Source organism: Staurois parvus, unplaced genomic scaffold (assembly GCF_062004578.1).
Source record: "Staurois parvus isolate SC_StPar_1 unplaced genomic scaffold, SC_StPar_1.0 ptg000362l, whole genome shotgun sequence".
Classification (NCBI taxonomy): domain Eukaryota; kingdom Metazoa; phylum Chordata; class Amphibia; order Anura; family Ranidae; genus Staurois; species Staurois parvus.
Genome location: NW_028318158.1, coordinates 10,813,538 through 10,837,738, shown reverse-complemented (window position 1 = coordinate 10,837,738; position 24,201 = coordinate 10,813,538). Strand labels below are relative to the sequence as shown.

The 24,201-nt window shown below is 43.9% G+C and overlaps 1 protein-coding gene across 5 annotated transcripts in view; it reads left to right on the top strand.

Moving 5' to 3' along the window:
* Positions 1–3,270: 3,270 nt before the first annotated feature.
* The window catches only part of CDC42BPA (CDC42 binding protein kinase alpha), a 364,329-nt gene continuing 343,398 nt past the window's right edge, over positions 3,271–24,201 (top strand). For 2 of the 5 annotated variants that reach the window (XM_089685106.1, XM_089685108.1), the window contains exon 1: positions 3,272–3,653. In XM_089685106.1, the coding sequence (XP_089541232.1) occupies positions 3,482–3,653 (172 nt within the window). In that variant the 5' untranslated portion in view covers positions 3,272–3,481. Of the gene's footprint in view, positions 3,654–24,201 lie in introns of all 5 variants that reach the window. The other 3 variants (XM_089685107.1, XM_089685109.1, XM_089685105.1) reach the window with 2 other exon arrangements.

The following is a 24,201-nucleotide window of genomic DNA, read 5'->3' as shown; positions in this document are numbered from 1 at the left end:
TGGCTGGCTTTAGGTAGTGTTAGAACTCCAAATAGAGTGTCTTTTTTATCTTGGAATAGAGTGTGGAATGGATAGAACATCTTTTAGGTTATTATTGCTGCCACTAGGGAAATTTCACCTTGCTTTGTGTCTCAATAACAGTTCTGTGGAGGTCATTAGGACAGGAAATGAGAGGAAATCTCCCTAAGGCCACATTCACAACAGAACGCGGTGTGGGAACCTCACTCTCCATGCACGTTTCCTGAACCTATTCAAAATGCACAACACTAGCGATCTGCAGCAGGTGTCAATGTTACGTTACACCACCCCAAACACAGGCCACAAATGCAGTGTGTTTGCCTGCACCGGATTGCATGGTACAAAGGTACCATGCGATCTTGTTGCAGTGTATTCCAAAAAGAAATGCATGCACTACTTTTGGTGTTGTGCAGTACAATTTAAGGCCATTCAAAATGAATGGATTCAAATTTCACCGCACTGAACCGCATGTGAATTTCTAGTGTGAATCGGCCCTAACAGTTCTAACCCTTTTCCTGTTTGATCAAAAAAATTTATCTGGCTTGATTTGGTTTGACCTCTTATTTTAGAGGATTATTACGCATTGTCTTTCTCTGTACTCTGCAGTAGTCTCCTTCTCCCTCTGTCCTCCTGTCTGCAACATACACTCTTTACCTGGATCTCAATCCACATGCTTCCCTGCTCTATCTTTCTGCATCTCTCTCTGATCTCTCTGTCTTTCTCTCCCTGGTCTCTGTTTTTCTCTCCCAGTTTCACTTTTTCACTCTTTCTTTTTTTTCTCTTCCTCTTCCCCAATCTTTCTCACCCATCTTTCCCTCTATCCCTGACTCTCTATCCTATCTCTCTTCCTAGCCCTCTCTTTCTTTTTCTAGTGTCTCTCCCATCTCTCTCTCTCACCCTGAAATCCCCTCTCCCGTCTCTCTCTTTCAGTCTCTCTTTCTGCTGTCTGTTCTCCAGTTTATGTTTCTCTCTCCCTGGATCTCTCTTTTTTTCTCTCCCACTATCCTATCCCTCTGACCTGTCTGCCATTCTCTCCCTTTTCCCTGTCCCCCTGTCTCTCTCCTCTGTTGTCAGTATCTCTCTTTTCCCACTGTCTCTTCCCTCCCACCCCCTTCTTTCTCTTATCTCCCTCTCCCCCATCCTTTTACATATCTTTCAACAATCACCTGTAGATATCTTTCTTCTGTCTCCCTCTCATCTCTCTCTTTTCTTACATCTCTCTCATCTGTACCTCTCTAATCTCTATCTTGTGTTTCTGTCCCTCGTCTTTCCCTCTCTCCCTCTCTCCTGTCTCCCTCATCTTTCTCTTCTCCTGCTTTCTTATCTGTCTTCTTTCACTTGCATCTCTCTATTCAGTCCCTCTCTCATCTCCCTCTCCTCTCTCTCATTCTCTTCTATCTTTCTCATGTCCCTCCTCCTTCTGTCTCTTTCTTTCCCCTCTATCCCTCCTTTTTCTCTCCTCTCTCTCTTCCTTCTTTCTTTCATCACTCTTCCCTGTCTTTCTCCTCTCTCTCTCTCCCATCTTTCTTCTTTCTCCTCTGTATCATATCTTTCTCTCCTATCTCTCTTTCTCTCTCTCTCACTTTTCTTTCTCGTGTCTGTCTCCTGACTCTCATCTGGCTTCTGTCTTTCTCACCTCTCCATTGTCTCTCTCTCCTTTCTCTTGTCCCTCAACCCTCTCTCATCTCTCCCCTGTCTCTCTCCCCCTTTCTCCTCATCTCTCTGGCTTTCCTATCTCTCTCCTTTCTCTTTCATCTCTCTTTATAGTCCCTCTCTCATCCCCTTCTCCTTTCTAGCTCTCTTCTGTCTTTCGCATCTCTCCCTTCCTTTCCTCTCTCTCTCTCTCTCTCTCTCTCTCTCTCTCCTCTCTCTCCTGATTCCCTCCTGTCTCACTCCACTCTGTCTTATCTCAAATCTCTCTCTCCTGACTCTCTCTCTTCTCTCACTTATTTATCTCTCCCCTGCTTCTCTCTCTCTTACCTCTCTCTTCCATGTGTATCTCTTATCTCTCTGTCTCTTCTCTCCCGTCTCTCTCTCATCTCTCCTCTTTCTCCCCTATCTCTCTCACTTATCTCCTATCTCTCTTTCTCCCCAGTCTCCCCCTTCCTCTTCCTGTCTCCCCCCTCTCTCCCCTGTTTCTCTCTCCTCTCCTGTCTCTCTCTCCTCTCCTATCTCTCTCTCCTAACTCTCCCCTGTCTCTCTCTCCTATCTCTCCCCTGTCTCTCTCACCTATCTCCCCCCTGTCTCTCTCTCCTATCTCTCCCCTGTCTCTCTCTGTCTCCTCCTCTGTCTCTCTCCTCTCCCATCTCTCTCTCCTGTCTCCTTTCCTATCTCTCTATCCCTTCTCCTGTCTCTCCCCTCCTGTCTCCCTCCTCTCTCTTCTATCTCTCTCTCCCCTCTCCTGTGTCTCTCTTCCCCACCCTCTCTCTTCCTCTCCTGTCTCTGTCCCCTATCCTGTCTCTCTCTCCTCTCCCGTCTCTCATCTCCTATCTGTCTTCTCCCCTATCTCTCTCCTGTCTCCCACTCTCCTATCTCTCTCTTCTCCCCTGTCTCTCTCCTCTCCTATTTCTCTCCTATCTCGCTCTCCTATGTCTCCCCCCTCTCCTATCTCTCTCTCCTGTCTCTCCTCTCCCATCTCTCTCTCCCTCCTGTCTCTCTCCCCTCTCTTGTCTCTCTCCTCTCCTGTGTGTGTGTCTCTCTGTCCTGCCTCTCTCCTGTCTCTCTGCTCTCTCTCCCCTCTCCTGTCTCTCTCCCCTCTCCTGCCTCTCTCATCTCTCTCCTGTCTCTCTCCTCTGTGTCTCTCTCTCCTGCCTCTCTCATCTCTCTCCTGTCTCTCTCCCCTCTCCTGACTCTCTCATCTCTCTCTCCTGTCTCTCTCCTCTCCTATGTGTCTCTCTCTTCTGCCTCTCTCCTGTCTCTCTGCTGTCTCTCTCCCCTCTCCTGTCTCTCTCCTCTCCTATGTGTCTCTCTCTCCTGCCTCTCTCATCTCTCTCTCCTGTCTCTCTCCTCTCCTATGTATCTCTCTCTCCTGCCTCTCTCATCTCTCTCTCCTGTCTCTCTCCTCTCCTATGTCTCTCTCTCTCTTCTGCCTCTCTGCAGTCTCTCTCCCCTCTCCTGCCTCTCTCCTCTCCTATGTGTCTCTCTCTCCTGTCTCTCACATCTCTCTCCCCTCTCCTGCCTCTCTCATCTCTCTCTCTTCTCTCCTATGTCTCTCTCTTCTGCCTCTCTCATCTCTCTTCTCTCTTTCATCTCTCCTGTCTCCAGCAGCAGCAGCAGCCTGTCCTGTCCTCTGCTCCCCTCCCCCTCCTGTCGGTCTCTCCTCCCCTCCGCCGGGTGTGCCGGAGCCCGCAGTGTCCCCATCCTCCTCCTCCTCATCCTCCATCTCCTCCTCCTCCTCCTCCCCTCCTCCTCCTGCTGGTGCGGAGCTGTGATGGCCGGGCGGCGGGTGTAGCGGGTGTAGAAGATGTCGGGGGAGGTGCGGTTGCGGCAGTTGGAGCGGCTGCTGGTGGACGGAGCGGTGCGGGGCGGATGGATGAGTGTGGAGAGTCTGCTGGACTCGCTGCTCTGCCTGTACGATGAGTGCTGCGCCTCCCCGCTGCGCCGCGACAAGAACATCCACGACTACATCGAGTGGGGTGAGTCACCCGAGCCGGGACACCGGGGGGATGGGAGGGCTGGCACTGGGGGTCACTGCAGGGTCACCTGATCTGGGGTCACTTCGTGTTTGGGAGGCTCTCCTCTGGGGTTGTTTGTGCTATTCTGAGGGTCACTGGCCTTTTCTGGGCTCTTTATTGATATTGGGGTGCTCAGACCTTTGTGGGGGTCACTTGATCAGGGGTCACATTGGGGTGATTGTTGTTTGCATGCTTTGTCAATATTGGGGTGCTTGGACCATCGTTATCACCTCAGCTAGGGTCACATTGGGGTGACTGTCATGTGTCAAGTGCTAATTGATATTGAGGTGCTTGAACCATCCTTGGGGGTCACAAAAGGTGATTTTCTTCTTTTCAGGATGTCTGTTGACATTTGGTTGCTTGAACCTTCCTTGCTGTTGCCTGATCTGGGGTCACTTTGTGGGGTTCTCTTGTTGTGGTGCTTGGACTATTCTCGGGGTCACTGGCCTTTTATGGGCTCTTTATTGACATTGGGGTACTCAAACCTTTCTTGGTGTTACCTGAGCAGGTGTCACATTGGGGTGATTGTCACTTGTAGACAGTGTTAATATTGGGGTGCTTGAACCATTGTCGGTATCACCTCGTAGGGTCACATTGGGATGACTGTCATATGTTTCAAGTGTTAATTGATTTTGCGGATGCTTGATCCTTGTTTTGGGTCACAAAAGGTGATTGTCATGTGTTTGGGATGTCTCTTGACATTTGGTTGCTTGAACCTTCCTTGGTGTCACTAGAGCTGGGATCAGCCTGGGATGATCATCATCTTTGTGTAATGTTTATTAATATTGGGATGCTTGAACCTTCCATGGGGGTCACTTTGAGATGATTGTCATGTGTGCTAGGGTCACATTGGGGTTTGGGGTGTTTGGGCCATCTTTGAGATCACCTGATCTAAAGGGCACATTGGAGATTGTCATTTGTTTGGAGTGTTTATGATAGGTGGCCTTTCTACAGGTCACCAGATCTGAGGGTAACATTGGGATTGATATGTTTGGGTTCTCTACTGCTGTTAGGGGGTAAGGATATCTGGGGGTCATATACATATATCTGTATGGGACCCATTGCCTTTTTTTGAGAATTAGGGAAAAAATGGAGGTCGTTGATCAAAGTGAAAGACTATGGGAGGTGTCATAGTGTATTTGGGGTGACGTTTGAGTTTGTGGGTGTTTACAGCTGTTATATGAGTGTCGGGACAATGCTGGAGGTTGTATATCAAATACTGCTATTTGGGGTCATGGTATATTTGGGGTGACTGTGACTTGATTGGGGTGTTTACAGTTCTCAATTCTGGAGTCCCTAGGGATTATATCAGAATGGAAGATGTCCTCAGACCCAGGGTCACTACATATTTAGGATTATCAGGCCTTTTCTGGAGTCATTGAGGTTCCTATAACATTTCTGGAGGTCACACACTAGTAAGGGGTGCTGTTTGCATTTAGGGTGATATAATTGAGGTGTTTGCAGCCTATGGAGTCACCAGTGGTGATATCAGACACAGTGTATTCAGACTATCATGTATGTCTAGTGTATATTAAATTTATTGGGGTGCCAGGACAATACTTGGTGCCAACGCTCACTGGACCATATTAGAGAGTGGGGTCAACATACGCATCATTGATGGGGAGGGTTGCTGTCCAATTTAGGGTGCAATATGTGGATGGAGCTTTAATGTCTATCAAGTAGGCCTTTTTGTATAATGCAATGAGCAGTGATGGGTAGTAACTCATGTCAACCACCATGAACACAGTTTTATTGCTGAAATCTGATTTTTGTTTGGTCGTTGGAGTTGCAGATTGATGTGTGTAGCCCCAAAATAGCATCAAATAGGATGTAGGGGTGTTTTTGGACCCTTCAGCTGGTCAGGATGTGCAAACAGCAGCAAACTGCTATCTGACAGGTCATGCTGGGGCATGTAGTCCGCGAGCAGTGGTAGAAGTTGTTTTCCAATTGTCTAAAAAGGCCTTCTAGTACTCAGACAGACCTAATATTGGGGCACCCTAGGATCCCTCGCATCTAATGGAAATGAATGGGCATTCTGGCGCTGTTAGTTCCTCAACAGCTGGTGGACCCCAGGATGTGTCACTGTCTTTGACTTCTGCCGGTGCAGCTGGTTGACCCTCTGCTGTTTGAAAGCAGTAAATGAACATGGTGCTGTGGTAATGAGGTGACATATGGTGCTCGAATGTATAATGACTTTGTTGGTCAGCCTGTCACAGGACATTGTCACATGTTGGGGCCTTCTGAACTGGACATCAAAGGGACACAAAAGGGGCCTCTGGTTAATCATACAGGCGTTGCATGCCGAGTGCTGCTTTTCTGATAACAAATTTTATCATATTATATCATATCTATTGTTATAATATTAAAATAATGTTATTTACTTTTTTAATACATTCAATTTAATATCACTTTGATCAGTTTGTTTTATTCAGCAAAGACAGTATCCTATAGCAACTGACCTTCCACTGGTCTGACTTCAGTAAACTAAGATGTGATTGGCTGCCCTGGGTTACTGCGCTTTGCACAAAGTTCATTGAATAACCGCACGTGAGTGGTTTTTTTTGTTTTTGTTTTTTTTTTATTCCTCTTTTAAAGTGGTGACGACAAGCGTATAATAAGATGTCTGGCAATCCTGCATTTTCTTCATCTTGGCTTAGAAAGTTGCTGGTTTGTGGTTGAGATTTTTTCTTGGTACTTAATGATATCATCTTATATTTATAGCTGCATGATCTTTGGATTGCCTATAATGTATAGATGAGTGGAAGCCAATAAAACACAATCCTTTTGCATTATCTTGCTAGCTCAGGTGAGTTTACTAATTTATAGTTTGTCTGGGTCTGCGGTTAGTCCTGTGCTGCATTTGCTGACAGAACAGAGGATTTGCGTTTTGAACACTTTTCATGGTTAGATGCTTTCCTTCATGGAAAAATGCAACCTGAAGTGTGTTCTAAGATCTGTATTGTTAAATCCAATGGCACTGTTCATACCAGAGTGATTTGACATACCTGTTTTTCTGATGTTCCACATTTCCTGATAATCAACGATTGTTCATAGGAGCACCCTACAGAACGGATGAAAGACGCAACATGTACGGGCTCATGTACACTGAGGCTGATAAACTCAAGTTCAGGAGCTTTTCTGCATTTTTTTTTTTAGCAGCCTCTGAACTCTCCCTAATGTTTTCCTATGTGTCCATGTACACATAGTCGTTTACAGTCATTTACAGGCAGTTGAGTTTACAGTTGTTTTTTTAACGCACCAAACTTGCGTTCAGGAGTAGTTTTTATCAGCGTTTTAAATGCCAAATGCTTGTAAACGTGGCTAATTGCTTTTGCGTTTAGAAGCGTTTTTTAACTTTTCCATATCCAGATGCTGTCCAGAGCCTTTTTTCATCATCAGAAATGCATGCAAAGTGTTTTCTATGTATTCAAATGGACCCGGTACACCACCGCAGTCAGTTCCAGGTTTTGCGTGAAGGAAAAAATGGTAGAACGTGCCGCATTATGCTCATGATGGGATCCATAGTGAATACAACCAGAAAAGACAGGTCATCTCAACACATACTGCTCCCTCTGTTTCTTTCAAAATGTCTGAAATAGTTAATTTTTTACTGTTTTTCAGTACATTCTGGGCATTTTGGAAGGTCTCCTGAGGTTATCTTAAAAAAAATGCTTCTAAAAGCAAATGCGCATAAACCCGGTATGCAAACGTGACTACACAGGCTGGGCAGCATAGTGGCTAAATGGTTAGCACTTCCGCCTGGCAGTATTAGGGTTGTTGGTTCGAATCCCAACCCCGGCACCACCTGCCTGGAGTTTGCATGTTCTCCCTGTGACTGTGTGGGTTTCCTCTGGGTACTCCGGTTTTCTAACACACTCCAAAGACATGCTGGTAGGTTAATTGGCTCCTGTCTAAATTGTCCCTAGTATGTGTATGTATGAATGTAGGTTAGGGACTTTAGATTGTACGCTCCTTGAGGGTTAGGGACTGATGTGAAAGTACAATATATATGTAAAGCACTGCATACATTGACAGCGCTATATAAGTACCTGAAATAAATAAATAAACAGACGTTTTTTAACTTACGTTTTCCAGCAGTCAGTTTCCATCATTCAGAAGAGTTTTCCAAATGTTCCGTGTACATGAGCCCTAAAATGCATGTATAGTCTGTAAATCCTTTTCCTGTACGTGTACGCAATAATGCTCGCCAGCACTCTTACGAGTATCTCTAAAACACAAGTACTTGACAAAATCCAGACTAGCATGATAATAAATGTATCATATAGGTGAATAGGCCTTTATGTGATCAATGCACTGTATTATGGTAAATCAGCCTATTGATAAGCAGCAGAGATTGGAATTCTACAGCCTGCTGATTGGACAGTGGAGAAGCAGCATACTGATGAGCCATCGCTCCTCCTCCTGCCTTGTCCTCCCCTCAGTATATATGGCGCTGCACAGCAGCAGAGTCTGATTGGCACCTAGTGCTGTCATTCCCTCTTCCAGTTTGAGCTCTGCTGTATTGGGGACTACATGAGAATTAATTACCACATCTGGATATCTTGCATAGCCAATGTAAGCTGGGTTGTCAGGAGCAGTATGCAGCCACCCCCACATCATGTTGCTGGCTGTCAGTAAGGTATAGGGGTTTTAACTACAAATAAAATAAACAATCTTGTTAGCAGCTATCAATTCCAACAAAATAGCAATAAATCAAATTCAGTTCAAATGGGGAAGCAGCCCACACAAACACAGACCCATATCAATGTGTCAAAACATCAAAATAGATAATAGTGCCACACTTCTCAAATATCAAAAAACAAAAACACTGCATTATTAATCATTTTTAGTTTTTTTGCATATTGTTTTTTTTATATTTGAGAAGCGGGGCACTATTATTTATTTTAAGGTAAAGATTTACTAAAACTGAAGAGTGCAAAATCTGGTGCAGCTCTGCATAGAAACCAATTGGCTTCCAGTTTTTCTTTTGTTAAAGCTTGCTTGAACAAGCTGAAGTTAGAAGCTGAGTGGCTACCATGCACAGATGCACCGGATTTTACACTCTCCAGTTTTAGTAAATCAAACCCAAAGTATAATATAAGTTGGCCTTGGGGGGCAGAAAGTATAAATCCAGCTGTGCATATATAAAAACGAATCCAGCTACTTACTCCAGTTGTACCCAACTCCAGCACTTGCTTCTTTTAGTTTTGAATGGAGTTGTGAGAGTTTTATTGTTGAGATTCCCCCTTTATTTGTATCTCTGTGACACCAGAACAAGAAATATGGGATGGGGTCATTGAGATAGGAAGTCACCAGCATAAATAGAAACATCACAGAGGTTCTAACTCTTCTTTGTACCAAAACGTTAATGTGTTTGTATTTCTGTCCATTGGAGAGAGTTTCCATTATTTCCTATTCCTTTGATCCACATCACTGATACAGCAAGTAAAGTAACACCCCGGTTACATCTGGTGCGACTTGGCATTCAATTTTCATGCCATGCGACTTGCAAATGATATGCCATGACGCACCCTATTGTCCGCTATTAGTTCCAACTTGGTTGGAGCCGCACTGACTTCTAAAGTAGTACATGCACTACTTTTTGTGCGATTTGCATAAACATCTGTGTCAGATGTCTTGCAAATCGCACCTGAAATCGGCATCTCACCTGACTTTGCAATCGTGCGACTTCACTGTAAGTCGTACAATTTCAAAATCGGGCTTGATGTGACCGGGGTGTAAACCGCTTCAATTGGGACACAAAACTAAAAAGGTTTGGTTGGAGTTTAATTTTTTTTCTTTTTTTGGTTTTGTGATTTTGGTTGAAATACGTGTTTTTAATTAATATACAACTAGATGAATTGGGGGTGTTTAATCAACTTTATTGGTGAAGTCAGAATTTCATAGGGCCCCCTACTGACCCGGGGCTCTGGGGCAGTGCCCGAGTTCCCAAATGGTCAGTCCGCCCCTGGTAGTGGCACATGGTAACCCCAGGGTTGTGGTATTATAATTATTATAGATACTTATATAGCGCTGTCAATTTACACAGCGCTTTTTATATATATATATATATATATATATAAAATTCACATCAGTCCCTAACCCTCAAAAAGGGTGTACAGTCTAAGGTCCCTAACTCGCATTCATACATACATACACATACTAGGTCCAATTTAGACAGTATCCAGTTAACCGACCAGCATGTCTTTGGAGGTGGGAGGAAACAGGAGTACCCAGAGAAAACCCACGCAGGCACAGGGAGAACATGCAAACTCCAGGCAGGTGGTGCCGTGGTTGGGATTCAACCCTAGTACTGCCAGGCGGAAGTGTTAACCTTTTAGTCACTGTGGTACATTGTGCTACCAAAAGTGGTCCTCATTTCTTTTCTTGAACATTTCTGTACAGGGCTGGTTTGTTCATTTGAACGGTAACGGATGTTAACATGCAAAACTGTGCGTTAACGCAAACATATCAGGATGACAAGCTGTGGAGAGGCCTAAATGTATTTCTGTAATTCTGCCAGAAGGATGAAAAAAAGCCCAGGAATGGCTATTGTCCAGGTGGGGGTGGTTGAATGGGGCACTGAGCAGGGGCAGTTTTGACTGAAGATTTTTGAATCTCCTATAGAGCATAGTATGGATCTCCAGCACCCTGACTTCACCTAATAAGATTAAAAAAGAAGCTGAAAGGGCCGGTTCACACCATGCTTGCATCTGAATCGCACAGGAACGCACTATGCATTCCCGTGCGATTCAACTTGTGTGCAAAACACTCTGATTTTGTAATTTGCGGCAGGTGCCAATAAAAATTTGACATCTCAAACACAGGTTGCAAACGCTTGGTACTTCGTACCATGAGGTCTGGTTACAGTGCGTTTTAAAAAGTAGTGCATGCACTATTTCTGGCACGGTGTGATTTTAGCCCATTAAATATGTGAATCACATAGGAAGGCACAGCACGTTCTATGCAATTCAATTCTGGGCATGGTGTGAACCAGCCCTTATTAAATTGATGGTAAACCCTCACCTTGTAAAACATCCCATTCAGTTTAAAATAGAAACGAACGGCAAAACATTGTAAATACCTTTTTTTTTTTTTCCCCTTTTTTATAAGTGATCTCATACCGTCTGTTTTCAGCTGCATAAAACCTGCAGGAGGATAAACAATTGTACGCTGATCTTCCCAGTGAATGGCTGTGCATTCCCAGTAGAGCTAGAGGACTGACTATGCTGTGCTCTCATGCCTAGTGTGGTCTGATACCTGTGTGGTCAGATAATAGGAAAGCAGAGGAACTGGCAGGAAGACCATTTCACACAAAGGAAGCAATGCAAAGAGAACAGGATACTTTTCATACAAGTACATGGTACAGCAGGCACATATCAGGAATATGAAATGTTGGGTTTACATATTTAAAGTGTTACTAAACCCACAACAGTAAAATCAGTCTGTATAAGCAGTAAAGCATGCTTCTTATACTCACTGTGGAACCTAAGGGGTTAATCCTCTGAATTATGTAAAAAGGCCATTTGATCCTGACTTCTCTGCCCCTCCTCTTGTTCAAATGTCCACCTCTTATCTCCTGATAAGACAGATTGAAAGGTAGTCATTCTGCACATGCTCAGTTTAGTGTGTATTGCTAAAGAGGTGTTTTTTTTTTTTCTTGGGAGAGTGCATGTGATCAGCACAGGGCCAATCAGCACTGTCCAGACAGAGGGTCAGAGGTTTAGCAACCTCCTAGAGCAGAAAGAAAACTCCTCCTACAAGCTTTAACCAGTGCTCTGCTGGACACTGATAGAAGTCACAAGACTGTTCTAACTGATGATGGGGGAAGTTATTTAGCAGTTTATATTTACTAAAATAATTGCATTTCCATGTTGTGTGTACTGTGGGAGATCAAATATAGTGAATGCAGGTTCCGGGGTATAGGAACACTTTAAGCTTTAATGTAAGCCTACCATTAGAAAAATATGTTGCCTTCCATTTCCATTTCCCATGGTTGTCTGGCTGTATGGATTGGCTTTTTCTGAACCACAGATCTGGCTGTATGGATTGGCTGTTTCTGAACCACAGATCTGGCTGTTTCTGAACCACAGACCTGGCTGTATGGATTGGCTGTTTCTGAACCACAGATCTGGCTGTATGGATTGGCTGTTTCTGAACCACAGACCTGGCTGTATGGATTGGCTGTTTCTGAACCACAGACCTGGCTGTATGGATTGGCTGTTTCTGAACCACAGATCTGGCTGTATGGATTGGCTGTTTCTGAACCACAGATCTGGCTGTATGGATTGGCTGTTTCTGAACCACAGATCTGGCTGTATGGATTGGCTGTTTCTGAACCACAGATCTGGAATGAGTCTGTAAATAAATGAAGTAAGAATAGCTTATCACTATCCTTATTCTGAGCATTGAAACCATGGACTTCACAGCCAGTCAATGGGCATTTTCAGAAGCAGAGGTTAGCGATGGCAGCTCCTTTATTGCAGGTCTACAATAGATCTGCAGTTCCTTCTTTGATGTTTATCGGTCATATTGATCCTCTTCCAGCTGTCTGTTGGTGGTGGTTTAGACCTGCTTTGTGTTGGATGCAGATTTGATGACACAGCATATTATCTATACCCCAAGGTTGGTCAGAGAAGATGAACTTTACAAACAAGATAGAAAAATGTATATATTTATGTGCTACAAGAAATAGCATGGCGTGATCCACATTAGGGCCATTTTGCGTTTTTGCAGCATTCCGGTACATTTTTGAGGTGTTTATGAGTGCATTTTTTTTATACATTCCAATTCATTTTTCCCCCTCTATTTTTCTTCAATTTAAACAGGGCCATGTGCGTTCTGGTGCATTGTTGATGCATTTTTACTACGTTCCAGTACAGTTCTGTGCAGAAAAGAAATGCAGCATGTTCTACTTTGTTTTTCTTCAACTGGAATGCACTGGAACTGCAAGCACTGGTGTGAACTATGACATTGACAACCATATAACCTACTTTCTGTGCATTTTGGATGCAGAATAAAAGCAACTGAAACTGGCCTTTATACAGTCAGGTCCATAAATATTGGGACATCGACACAATTCTAACATTTTTGGCTCTATACACCACCACAATGGATTTGAAATGAAACGAACAAGATGTGCTTTAACTGCTTTAACTGCAGACTGTCAGCTTTAATTCGAGGGTATTTACATCCAAATCAGGTGAACGGTGTAGGAATTACAACAGTTTGCATATGTGCCTCCCACTTGTTAAGGGACCAAAAGTAATGGGACAGAATAATAATCATAAATCATACTTTCACTTTTTAATACTTGGTTGCAAATCCTTTGCAGTCAATTACAGCCTGAAGTCTGGAATGCATAGACATCACCAGACGCTGGGTTTCATCCCTGGTGACGCTCTGCCAGGCCTCTACTGCAACTGTCTTCAGTGCCTGCTTGTTCTTGGGGCATTTTCCCTTCAGTTTTGTCTTCAGCAAGTGAAATGCATGCTCAATCGGATTCAGGTCAGGTGATTGACTTGGCCATTGCATAACATTCCACTTCTTTCCCTTAAAAAACTCTTTGGTTGCTTTTGCAGTATGCTTTGGGTCATTGTCCATCTGCACTGTGAAGCGGCGTCCAATGAGTTCTGAAGCATTTGGCTGACTATGAGCAGATAATATTGCCCGAAACACTTCACAATTCATCCTGCTGCTTTTGTCAGCAGTCACATCATCAATAAATACAAGAGAACCAGTTCCATTGGCAGCCATACATGCCCACGCCATGACACTACCACCACCATGCTTCACTGATGAGGTGGTATGCTTAGGATCATGAGCAGTTCCTTTCCTTCTCCATACTCTTCTCTTCCCATCGCTCTGGTACAAGTTGATCTTGGTCTCATCTGTCCATAGGATGTTGTTCCAGAACTGTGAAGGCTTTTTTAGATGTCGTTTGGCAAACTCTAATCTGGCCTTCCTATTTTTGAGGCTCACCAATGGTTTACATCTTGTGGTGAACCCTCTGTATTCACTCTGGTGAAGTCTTCTCTTGATTGTTGACTTTTGACACACATACACCTACCTCCTGGAGAGTGTTCTTGATCTGGCCAACTGTTGTGAAGGGTGTTTTCTTCACCAGGGAAAGAATTCTTCGGTCATCCACCACAGTTGTTTTCCGTGGTCTTCCGGGTCTTTTGGTGTTGCTGAGCTCACCGGTGCGTTCCTTCTTTTTAAGAATGTTCCAAACAGTTGTTTTGGCCACGCCTAATGTTTTTGCTATCTCTCTGATGGGTTTGTTTTGTTTTTTTCAGCCTAATGATGGCTTGCTTCACTGATAGTGACATCTCTTTGGATCTCATCTTGAGAGTTGACAGCAACAGATTCCAAATGCAAATAGCACACTTGAAATTAACTCTGGACCTTTTTATCTGCTCATTGTAATTGGGATAATGAGGGAATAACACACACCTGGCCATGGAACAGCTGAGAAGCCAATTGTCCCATTACTTTTGATCCCTTAACAAGTGGGAGGCACATATGCAAACTGTTGTAATTTCTACACCGTTCACCTGATATGGATGTAAATACCCTCAAATTAAAGCTGACAGTCTGCAGTTAAAGCACATCTTGTTTGTTTCATTTCAAATCCATTGTGGTGGTGTATAGAGCCAAAAATGTTAGAATTGTGTTGATGTCCCAATATTTGTGGACCTGACTGTATATAAGTAGCTGGCCTTTATTAGTCTGTATGGATTTATTAGTCTGTATTTCTGCTTGGCTGTTAAGACAGCCATACTGTCTGATCTAAAACATTTGCTGTTGATGGTGCGCACTGCTCTGTCAATGATCTGTGTTGTCAGTGTTGTAGATCTTTGTATCAGATGAAGAAAAACTCTGTAACAGATTGAACCAGTATGATCTAATTTGCCTCTGGCTGGCTTGGAGGCCCTTTAAGGCTACGTTCACACTAGCCTTGTTTGCAAGCGGCAGACGGGCGTTTGGGAAGCGTTTTTACCGCTTCCCAAACGCCTGGGAAAATTCTGCACATTGCAGCACATGGTGCTGTTCACACGGGAGCGTTAGCATCACGTTGCGTCATGGCAAAATGGACGCCTCTGGTCCAGTCAGGAGGAGTTGAAGCCTCCTATTCAAGTCTATGGTGCCGCTCCGCGAACGCCCGGCCGGCGTTTGCGGTGCGGTTGCGATGTGGTTGCGGGGCGTTTGCAGAGCGGTAACACCATTCAAACTTCATTATAGGCATTTGTGGGGCATTTTTAATGCTTTGCAAATGCCTAGCAACCGCCGCTAAACCGCGCAGGCGGCACGTTAAAAAATGCCCCGCAAACGCCAGACCAACGCTTGTCAAACGCTATAGGGGCGTTTGACAAGAGTTGGAAAAACAGTCAAGTGTGAACGAGCCCTTAGAGTGAAGAATATGGAATCCTGGTACCTGCATGAGATTATTACCTGCAATGATTTACCTATATTTTTCTCTATATGAACATGCAATGTAAGTTTCTCAGCAAAATGACAGTTAACAGGGGTTGCGGCAAACCACAGAACACTGCTGGGGGTGCTTACAACAGTTATGTTTTATTTATAAAAGTTTTCAAATGGAACTAAACCCTTCAATCCTTTTCAGTCAAGGAAGCTGCCATCTTATTCTCTGTTTGATCTGTAACTGCCATGGTGCTACACATGTGATCAGCTATGACGCCAGCCATTTGATGGTCTGGTTGGGAGCACAAGCCAATGTGTCAGATGGCATTCCCAGCATTCCAGGAATGTAACTGTTTTTTGAAACTGTTAAATCAATAAGTTTAGTTCCACTTTAATGAAAAAACTTGTGACTTTAGCTGGTTAAATGGTGTTAAGCTAGATGTTTGTTGCCTACCTAAGCTCTTCCCACTGGCACTGTCAGCGCAGCCAGCCTAACTGAGCTGTCACCAACAGCTTCCGATCACCATTTACAAACGGAAGCTGGTGGGGAAGGACTCCCACTCATGTTTCTGCTGCAACAACCAATCACAGTGGTCACATGATCAGGAACTTTGTTTCCACCAGCCATCTTTTCAAAGCCTCTTAAAGGTCTGGCAGGAGCCAGCGCCAAGCAGTAAATAGTCTACTTAAATCTTCATGTCTATCTTAGACTTATCTGTCCACAGAATGATAACGCTGCTGTGCAATTTCACTGCAGAATAAACAGTGTTGTCACCTTGTTGTAGGAAGTGGAGCATCAATGGATCTACTGCCAGGATGAACATGTAATAAAACTATGTTAAAGGGAGGAAATCGAAAACTGCTGTATTTAACATTTTGCCCTCCCGAGGATTTACCCCCATTCCTGACCAGGCCATTGTTTTGTGATATGGTGCTGTGTTACTTTAACTTACAAATGCGCGGTCATGCAACGCTGTATATAAATGAAATGTATGTCCTTTTTTTTTTATCCACAAATAGAGCTTTCTTTTGGTGGTATTTGATCACCTGTGTGGTTTTCATTTTTTGCGCTATAAACAAAAAAAATACCATCAATTTAAAAAAAAAAAAAAATTTAAACTTTTTCCTATAAAACATATCCAATAAAAAAAATCAAATAATGTCATAAACCGAGGCCAAAATCTATTCTGCTACATGTCTTTGCTAAAAATCCCAATCTGTGTAAATTAATTGATTTATGTGAAAGTTATAGCGTCTACAAATGGCAGTATATATACTGAAATTTGTAATTGTATTTTTTTTTTAAACTAGTAATGGCAGCGATCAGCGACTTATAGCGGGACTGGCATTCTGACACTGGGTGGGAACTGACTAACTGCCAGTGACACTAATAATGTGATCAGTGCTAATAAAAAGCACTGACACTGTACTAATGACACTGGGCAGGAAGGGGTTAATGTTTGGGCGCTCAAAGGGTTAACTGTGTGCTGTGGGTTTTTTACTATGTGTGCTGTGTGTGTTTTACTATGACAACATGCTGCTTTGTATTTCTCTGCTGTGCAGAGAAATACAAAGCAGCATGTCCTTGCTGGCAGGAGAGAGACCTATGTTGTTTACACACAGGTCTCTCCCCTGTCACCTTTACACAGTGATTGCCGGGTGTTGGTGGGGAATCCCCGGCCGAAACCTGGTGATTGGCATCCATAGCTGCCAAAGGGGCGCCCTCTACCCACAAATGCATATCACGTATATATACATGATTTTGCACAGCCCTGCCACCCTGTAGCAGTACGTCTACTATAGGGTGGCAGGCACGCGATTAAAGAATAAGGCTACATTCGCATTGACAATTTAGGCCGCTGCCAATTGTAGTGGCAGGAATCTTCTGATTCCTGCTGTGGGCAGCTAGGTGCGGGTGCCAGCCCCGATCACTAGAATGACAGGTGACTGGTGGCTGTAGGTATTTACAGCTGTCCACACAGCCAGTGATTACCTGTGGTGACCACAGCTGAACGCACACAAAGTGCCTCCAACAGTGGTCACTGCAGGGATTCGCTGGCTGTGTAGAGAGGAGTGAATGGCTGTGGCCTCCAGCAACCTGTCAACACATCCGCCCACACACCTGCATCATTCATTCAGCATTGAATCTGACATTCACCAGATAGCCACTGCAGCTGAATTTTTCATATGTTTTAAATTGCAATGATGATTCATCACCAGTGAATGTTTGGCATAAGTCACATTCACATCTTTATGAATTTACCCCTTAAAGTGACCCTAAGGCTAGGTTCACACCTATGCAGGTTGCATTTGGGCCATTTCTGAATTGCGTTTTGCATTTTTGCAGTTGTGTTTTTGCCACGTTTGTGATGCATTTTGCATTTTTTTCACTTTTACAAAATGTTTGCTAGGCAGATTTAAAATCCATCAAAAACTCAATACATGCTTTTCTGCTGCGTTTCCATTGAAGTCTATAGAAACAACCTCAACCTTTTGCATTCCCTGACCATTTCCACAAAACGCACTGGGTGAAAACGCACATTTTTGAACATGTCACATAGGAAATTATGTTAAATGGACTGTACTGCGTTTCTGTAAAACGCTGCAGAAAATGCTCAGGTGTGAACCTAGGGTAAACGATCTCTGTATTCTCCAAAGGTAATCCATACACGTGCTACGTAATGAACCTGTAATCTGCCTTTCATAAAATTGATTGCTATTGTGTTTGCTACTGTGTTTTTCTGCCTCCTTGTTTGCCTGCCTCCGTGAGCTCCTGAACCTTTTCCCCCTCATTTTCATTTGTTGGGAACAAGCAGTTCACATTAGTTGTGATCTTGTACACTACAAATCCCATAGTCTATAGTTCATAGTCCAACACAGGAGTGAGCAAGGGAGGGTGGCTACATTCCTACATACAGTGGGACTATGGAGAACAAACGTAGCCACCCTCTAACAGGAAGTAAGATCACAGCAAGAAAAAAAAAGGAGTTTGGAGGAGGCTGAGAGCAATAGAAATTTACAACTGAGCCTACGTTGCGGTGTCCCTCCAAGATGACATTCATTGTTGTAAAACCAAAATGATTTTTGTGATGCTGTTGATTTTTGTCACACTGCTCCTGCTTTTCTGTACTATACGTTCATGCACATAGAATGTTAAAAAAAACGCCTGAATATCTAACGCTTTTACAAGCGTTTAGGCACGTTTACAGGCGTCAAGTGCTTTGATGTTAATTCATTTCATGGGCCAGAATAATAATTTATTATGACCATTGAAATGCATTAACATTCAAGCACTAAATGTGCCTAGTGTTAACATGCGTTTAGGCATGTTTTGATGCGTTTACATGCATTTGCATGCATCAATCATTGAGCTGTGCTTCTGGATCCTCTGGCCCTGGGTTTTTTCCTGCCTCTAAATGCTCCTCCCCCTAGATGCCGAGCGCACGCAAATATGCGACCTCTCGGCATCTGGGCCTTGACGCCGAGCGGCCGCATATTTGCGTGCCATTAGAAAATACATATGTGCTGAGTGTGCGAGCCCTGGGTGCTCCGAGCACATATGTCCGTGACTTACGGAAAGGTCCCGATCTCCCCTTGCGATCGGGACCTTTTCCGATCATGTGACTGCTGTGACAGCGAATCACGGCGGTCACGCGACCCTAAAAACCCGCCCACCTCCCGGCTTCTGAAACTCTTAAAGGGCAGGGAGGTGCCGGCACAAAGGGGTTAAGCTCCTAAAAGTCTGTGTGCATGGACACATAGGATAACATGGAGGGCTGTTTACAAGCAGCAAAAAAAAAAAAGCCTAACACCCGTAAATGTGGATGCAAAAACACCCTGTGTGCATGAGGCCTAAAACCAAAGCAATTCAATTGATTTTTGTGATCTTTCCAGTTGCTTGACCAAAAACGGCTGCATATGGGGCAGCACAGTGGCTAAGTGGTTAGCACTTCTGCCTGGCAGTACTAGGATCGCTGTTTCAAATCCTAACCAGGGCACCACCTGCCTGGAGTTTGCATGTTCTCCCTGTACCTGCGTGGGTTTCCTCCGGGTACTCCGGTTTCCTCCCACACTCCAAAGACATGCTGGTAGGTTAATTGGCTCCTGTCTAAATTGGCCCTAGTATGTGTATGTATGAGTGTGAGTTAGGGACCTTAGATTGTACACCCCTTGAGTGTTAGGGACTGATGTGAATGTACAATATATATGTAAAGCGCTGCGTAAATTGATGGCGCTATATAAGTACCTGAAATAAATAAATGTGGTGACTGATTTCTGTGGTCGCTCCCACCAGCCTCCTCCCACTCCGCTCATATCGCCATCACCAACAGTAGCATTGTTGTGCGTAGTGATGATAGTGCAGTGATCTTGGAAGCTCATAATTGTCAGCAATCATCCATGGACTGGAAGTTTTCTTGCAGTCTTCTATATGGAAAGCTTTACGAGATGCAATTTAATAACAGATAATTGTTACAGTAAAAGAAAACTTGTTACAATAATTGTTTTGTATTTTTTTTTCATCTTCTTTTGAACTTCTGGTTGGTGGAGCGCTTGTGTAGAACTGTGCTAGATTATACAAACAGTATTTTTATTATGATAAACAAGTAGTAGTATTAGATTTATTTGTTTTGAGCTGTCATGCAGATCAGTGTTGTGTTTTATAAACAGTGGTTTAGCTATTTTTATGAGCTGTATTTTTGTCACGCTTTAACCTTTTTGATTTACTCTGATGGAGTCGTGTTTCAGGACTGCTTTAGGTTTGGTGTACTGTGTTCGTGGCAGGCCTGTACTCCAACATAGTATCAAATGTGCTAATAAACCTCAGTATGGTACTCACAAGGAAATTACTACTAAAATGCTACATTTTAAATGATCTGTTATTAAATTTCAGTTCTTACAGTCTAGGCCGGGGTCTCCAAATGTTCAACACAAAGGGCCAGTTTAATGCCCTTCAAGCTGTAGAGGGGTCGGACTGCGACCAGGCAAAGTAGAAACTGCCCTGGCATTGGTGGAATGAAACAATGCCATAAACTTGGGGGTCAGTGGGAGTAAAAAAAAAAATTACATCATTGATGTCAGTGGGAGGAATAGTGCCCCCATCTTTGGTATCAGTGGGAGGAATAGTGCCCCCATCCTTGGTATCAGTGGAAGTAATAGTGCCCCCATCCTTGGTGTCAGTGGGAGGAATAGTGCCCCATCCTTGGTGTCAGTGGGAGGAATAGTGCCCCATCCTTGGTGTCAGTGAGAGGAATAGTGCCCCATCCTTGGTGTCAGTGGGAGGAATAGTGCCCCCATCCTTGGTGTCAGTGGGAGGAATAGTACCCCATCCTTGGTGTCAGTGGGAGTAATAGTGCCCCATCCTTGGTGTCAGTGGGAAGAATAGTGCCCCATCCTTGGTGTCAGTGGGAGGAATAGTGCTCCATCATTGGTGTCAGTGGGAGGAATGGTACCCCATCCTTGGTGTCAGTGGGAGTAATAGTGCCCCCATCCTTGGTGTCAGTGGGAGGAATAGTGCCCCATCCTTGGTGTCAGTGGGAGGAATAGTGCCCCATCCTTGATGTCAGTGGGAAGAATAGTGCCCCACCCTTGGTGTCAGTGGGAGGAATAGTGCTCCATCATTGGTATCACTGGCTGGAATAGTGACCCATAAATGGGAGGAATAGTGTCCCATCTTTGGTGTCAGTGGGAGGATTAGTGCTCCATCATTGGTATCAGTGGGAGGAAGAGTGCCTTATCATTGGTGTCAGTGGGAGGAATAGTGCTCCATCATTGGTGTCAGTGGGAGGAATAGTGCTCCATCATTGGTGTCAGTGGGAGGAATAGTGCCCCATCATTGGTGTCAGTGGGAGGAATTTTGCCCCATATCATTGGAGAGAATAGTGCCCCAGGTAAAGGCAAGCAGAGGGCCACATCTGGCCTGGGGGTGCAATTTGAAGACCCCTGGTCTAAGCCATTAATGATTGCTGACAGTTGAATTTATATGTGCTTGGGATCAACATAGATTGATACTTGTACTAAGACTGGGATGCCATTGAAATTCATGTGCATGTAAAGGCAGGCATCTCCTGGATTGTAAGCTCCCAGGATCAGGCCCCTCCTATCCCTCTTGTATTGAACTGTACTGTTGCTGTATTTTCTCCCGTTATATTGTAAAGCGCTGAGCAAACTGTTGGCGCTATATAAATCCTGTATAATAATAATAATAGGCAAAAAATTAATAAAAGAGGCAAGCTCAATAGGCCACTTGACCCTTGTGTGTCATCACTTGTTTCTTCCGATCAGCTGACCAGAGCCAACGCATTGGTCACTTGGTTTGTGCAGTAGCAGAGGGTCTTGGTAAGCGACATTGGCAGATGTTTATGGCAGGGCCACTAACTATCTGGCTCTGCCTGATCCCTAGCTCCGCTTCATGACCAATGGTTTGGACACAGGAACGATTACGGATTTGCCTCAATAATTATAACGTTTGGAGACTTTTAATACCCCTCAGCCCCCATTCTCATGTGAGCACTCTTTGTTGTATGATTCCCGAAGCATGACAACACTCAAGATGAAGAATCTCATGATTTTTATTGAGTCCTTTTCACACATTTGTGTGTCATTGTGTCACTTGTTGCAGTCACATGAAGCTCAAAAAATTATTGCACATTTTTGGCCCCGTAGACTTTAATAGAAGCACCTGTAAAACACTTTAGGGCCTCATGCACACTGCAGATAAAAAAAGCATTTTACAGGCATTTGACCTTTTTTTCTGTCTCTAAACGTCCCTCCATGTTAGCCTATTCGCAGGAGCGTTAGAGGCAGAAAAAAAAACATCACTCAGAAAGGAGCATTCATGTGCAAATGCACAGGAACACACGTAATGCATTCTAATGGCCAGAATAAATTAATTAACAGAATGCATTAATGCCAAACGCGTGCAAAGGTGCATAAACGCTTGTGAAAACTGTGGATTTTACTGCACTTTATAAGCTGCTGTTCTCCCGTAAGGAGAAAAGGCGTCCAAATGAGCACAGTGTGCATGAAGCCCAAAAACACAGTCATGTACATTTTTTCAGGTGCTCCCATTTAAAAGTTTATAGGGCCAAAGATGCGTGATTTTCCTCCTGTACTACAAGTTGTGCCAAACACAAGCCTCCAAATCACCTAATTACATTTGTGCTCAAAAGACTATTGTAACTCCCTCCTCATTGGCCTACCTCATCGCAGGCTATCCCCTCTTCAGTCTATCATGAATGCTGCTGCCAGACTCATCCACCTTATTAACCGTTCCATATCTGCCACCCCTCTCTGCCAATCCCTCCACTGGCTTCCCATTGCCCAATGGATAAAATTCAAAACATTAACAATAATATATAAAGCCATTTATAACTCTGCCCCAAATTACATCACCAATCTTGTCTCCAAATATCACTCAAACCGTACTCTCCACTCCTCGCACGACCTCCTGCTCTCTAGCTCCTTTGTCTCCTCCTCCCATGCTAGTCTCCAGGACTTCTCCAGAGCCTCCCCCATCCTCTGGAACTCTCTACACCAATCTGTCTGACTATCGCCTACTCTGCCCACTTTTAGGCGATCTCAGAAAACCTCTCTCTTCAGGGAAGCCTATCCTGCCTTCAGCTAAAAATCGAATCTTTTATTCCTCCTATCAGGTCATCCCCCACAGTTAATAACTTTTGTACCACCAGCCCCTCCCTCTTAGATTGTAAGCTCCAAGGAGCAGGGCCCTCCTCACCCTCTTGTATTGAACTGTATTGTTGCTGTATTGTCTTCCTTTATATTGTAAAGTGCTGAGCAAACTGTTGGTGCTGTATAAATCCTGTATAATAATAATAATAAATGTGAACGGGGACCCGCAGCCAAAGCAACTAGGTGGGAGCTGTTCAATAAAGTAAATGTGAATCAGTTTGTAGAGTATAGATCTACTTTACAGAGAATCTCTTATAAAAGAATAGAGGAGGATGAGAACACTCTCCTTTGAGGTTTCTAGTTTCTTTGCATTTATGCTGGTGCTTTGCCTTCAATTCTGACTGAGTTGCTGGCCTAAGGCAAGTATGGAGATAAGGAATTCAGAAATAAAGCTTTATAAATCTTCAGCTTTGATTAAAAGAATCCCTGGTGATCCTGCATGAATGTCTTTGGACAGGCGCTTTGAATTATGAGGTGACAACGGTCTCCGAATTGTGCTTCTGCGTTGTCACCATATTACATTCACCCCTGGTGGATACTACCAGCAGCCGCCCTGGCACACATTGCGTGGACACAGTCCACCATTGTCATTATCGGGAAATCAGTCCAATGACATGCAGCTGACCTTGTAGATAGGAAGTTGTTGGAACAGGCTGTAAGTGATAGGCAGCACTGTGATGGGAAAAAAAAGAATAAAAATGTGAACATTTTTGAGAATATAAATTGAAGTTTATCATACAGAGCAATTTAGTAAACTTAATATTATTCAGTTAAAGTGGTTGTAAACCTCAGACATGAAACATGAACAAAGCATATCCCTCTATAGTGTGTAGTAGTCTGTCTGCTGCTTCCTTCCTCTGTTGTTATATATGAATCACCCCTGACAAGTTTTCCTGACACCAAGAGAAAAATGGTGACAGGGGTGGGACCTCCAGCAGATTGACTGCCTCCGCTCTGTTCCTGTGAGCTGTGTGGAGGGGGATGTGCCACTTCCCTCCAATCAGCTCTCAGAGCTCTCCTCACTGAGCTCTGCATTGTGTAATTTCAGCTCCCCGCCTCGTTTTCTGAACTGTAAGACAAGCTTTATGAATTCTGCACTTTGAACAGCTGTAGAAGGGAAGACCTTGGATAAATAGGTACAACTTATGTAGGATGATTTGTTTCATCACTTTGTATCACCAGAGGGCAGTCACTTTACTGGGTATATGTAAGGGTTTACAATCACTTTAAGGTTTATATCTGCTTTAAGTGAGATTTAGGCAGGCAATAAACATTTTCAAGATGTGGTCAGCATATGGCAGCCCCACTATGTCTCTTATGGTAGAGTCACTTTAAGGGCCAGTTCACACTACATGCATTTCAGTTGCTTTTTTTCTGCATCCAAAACGCACAG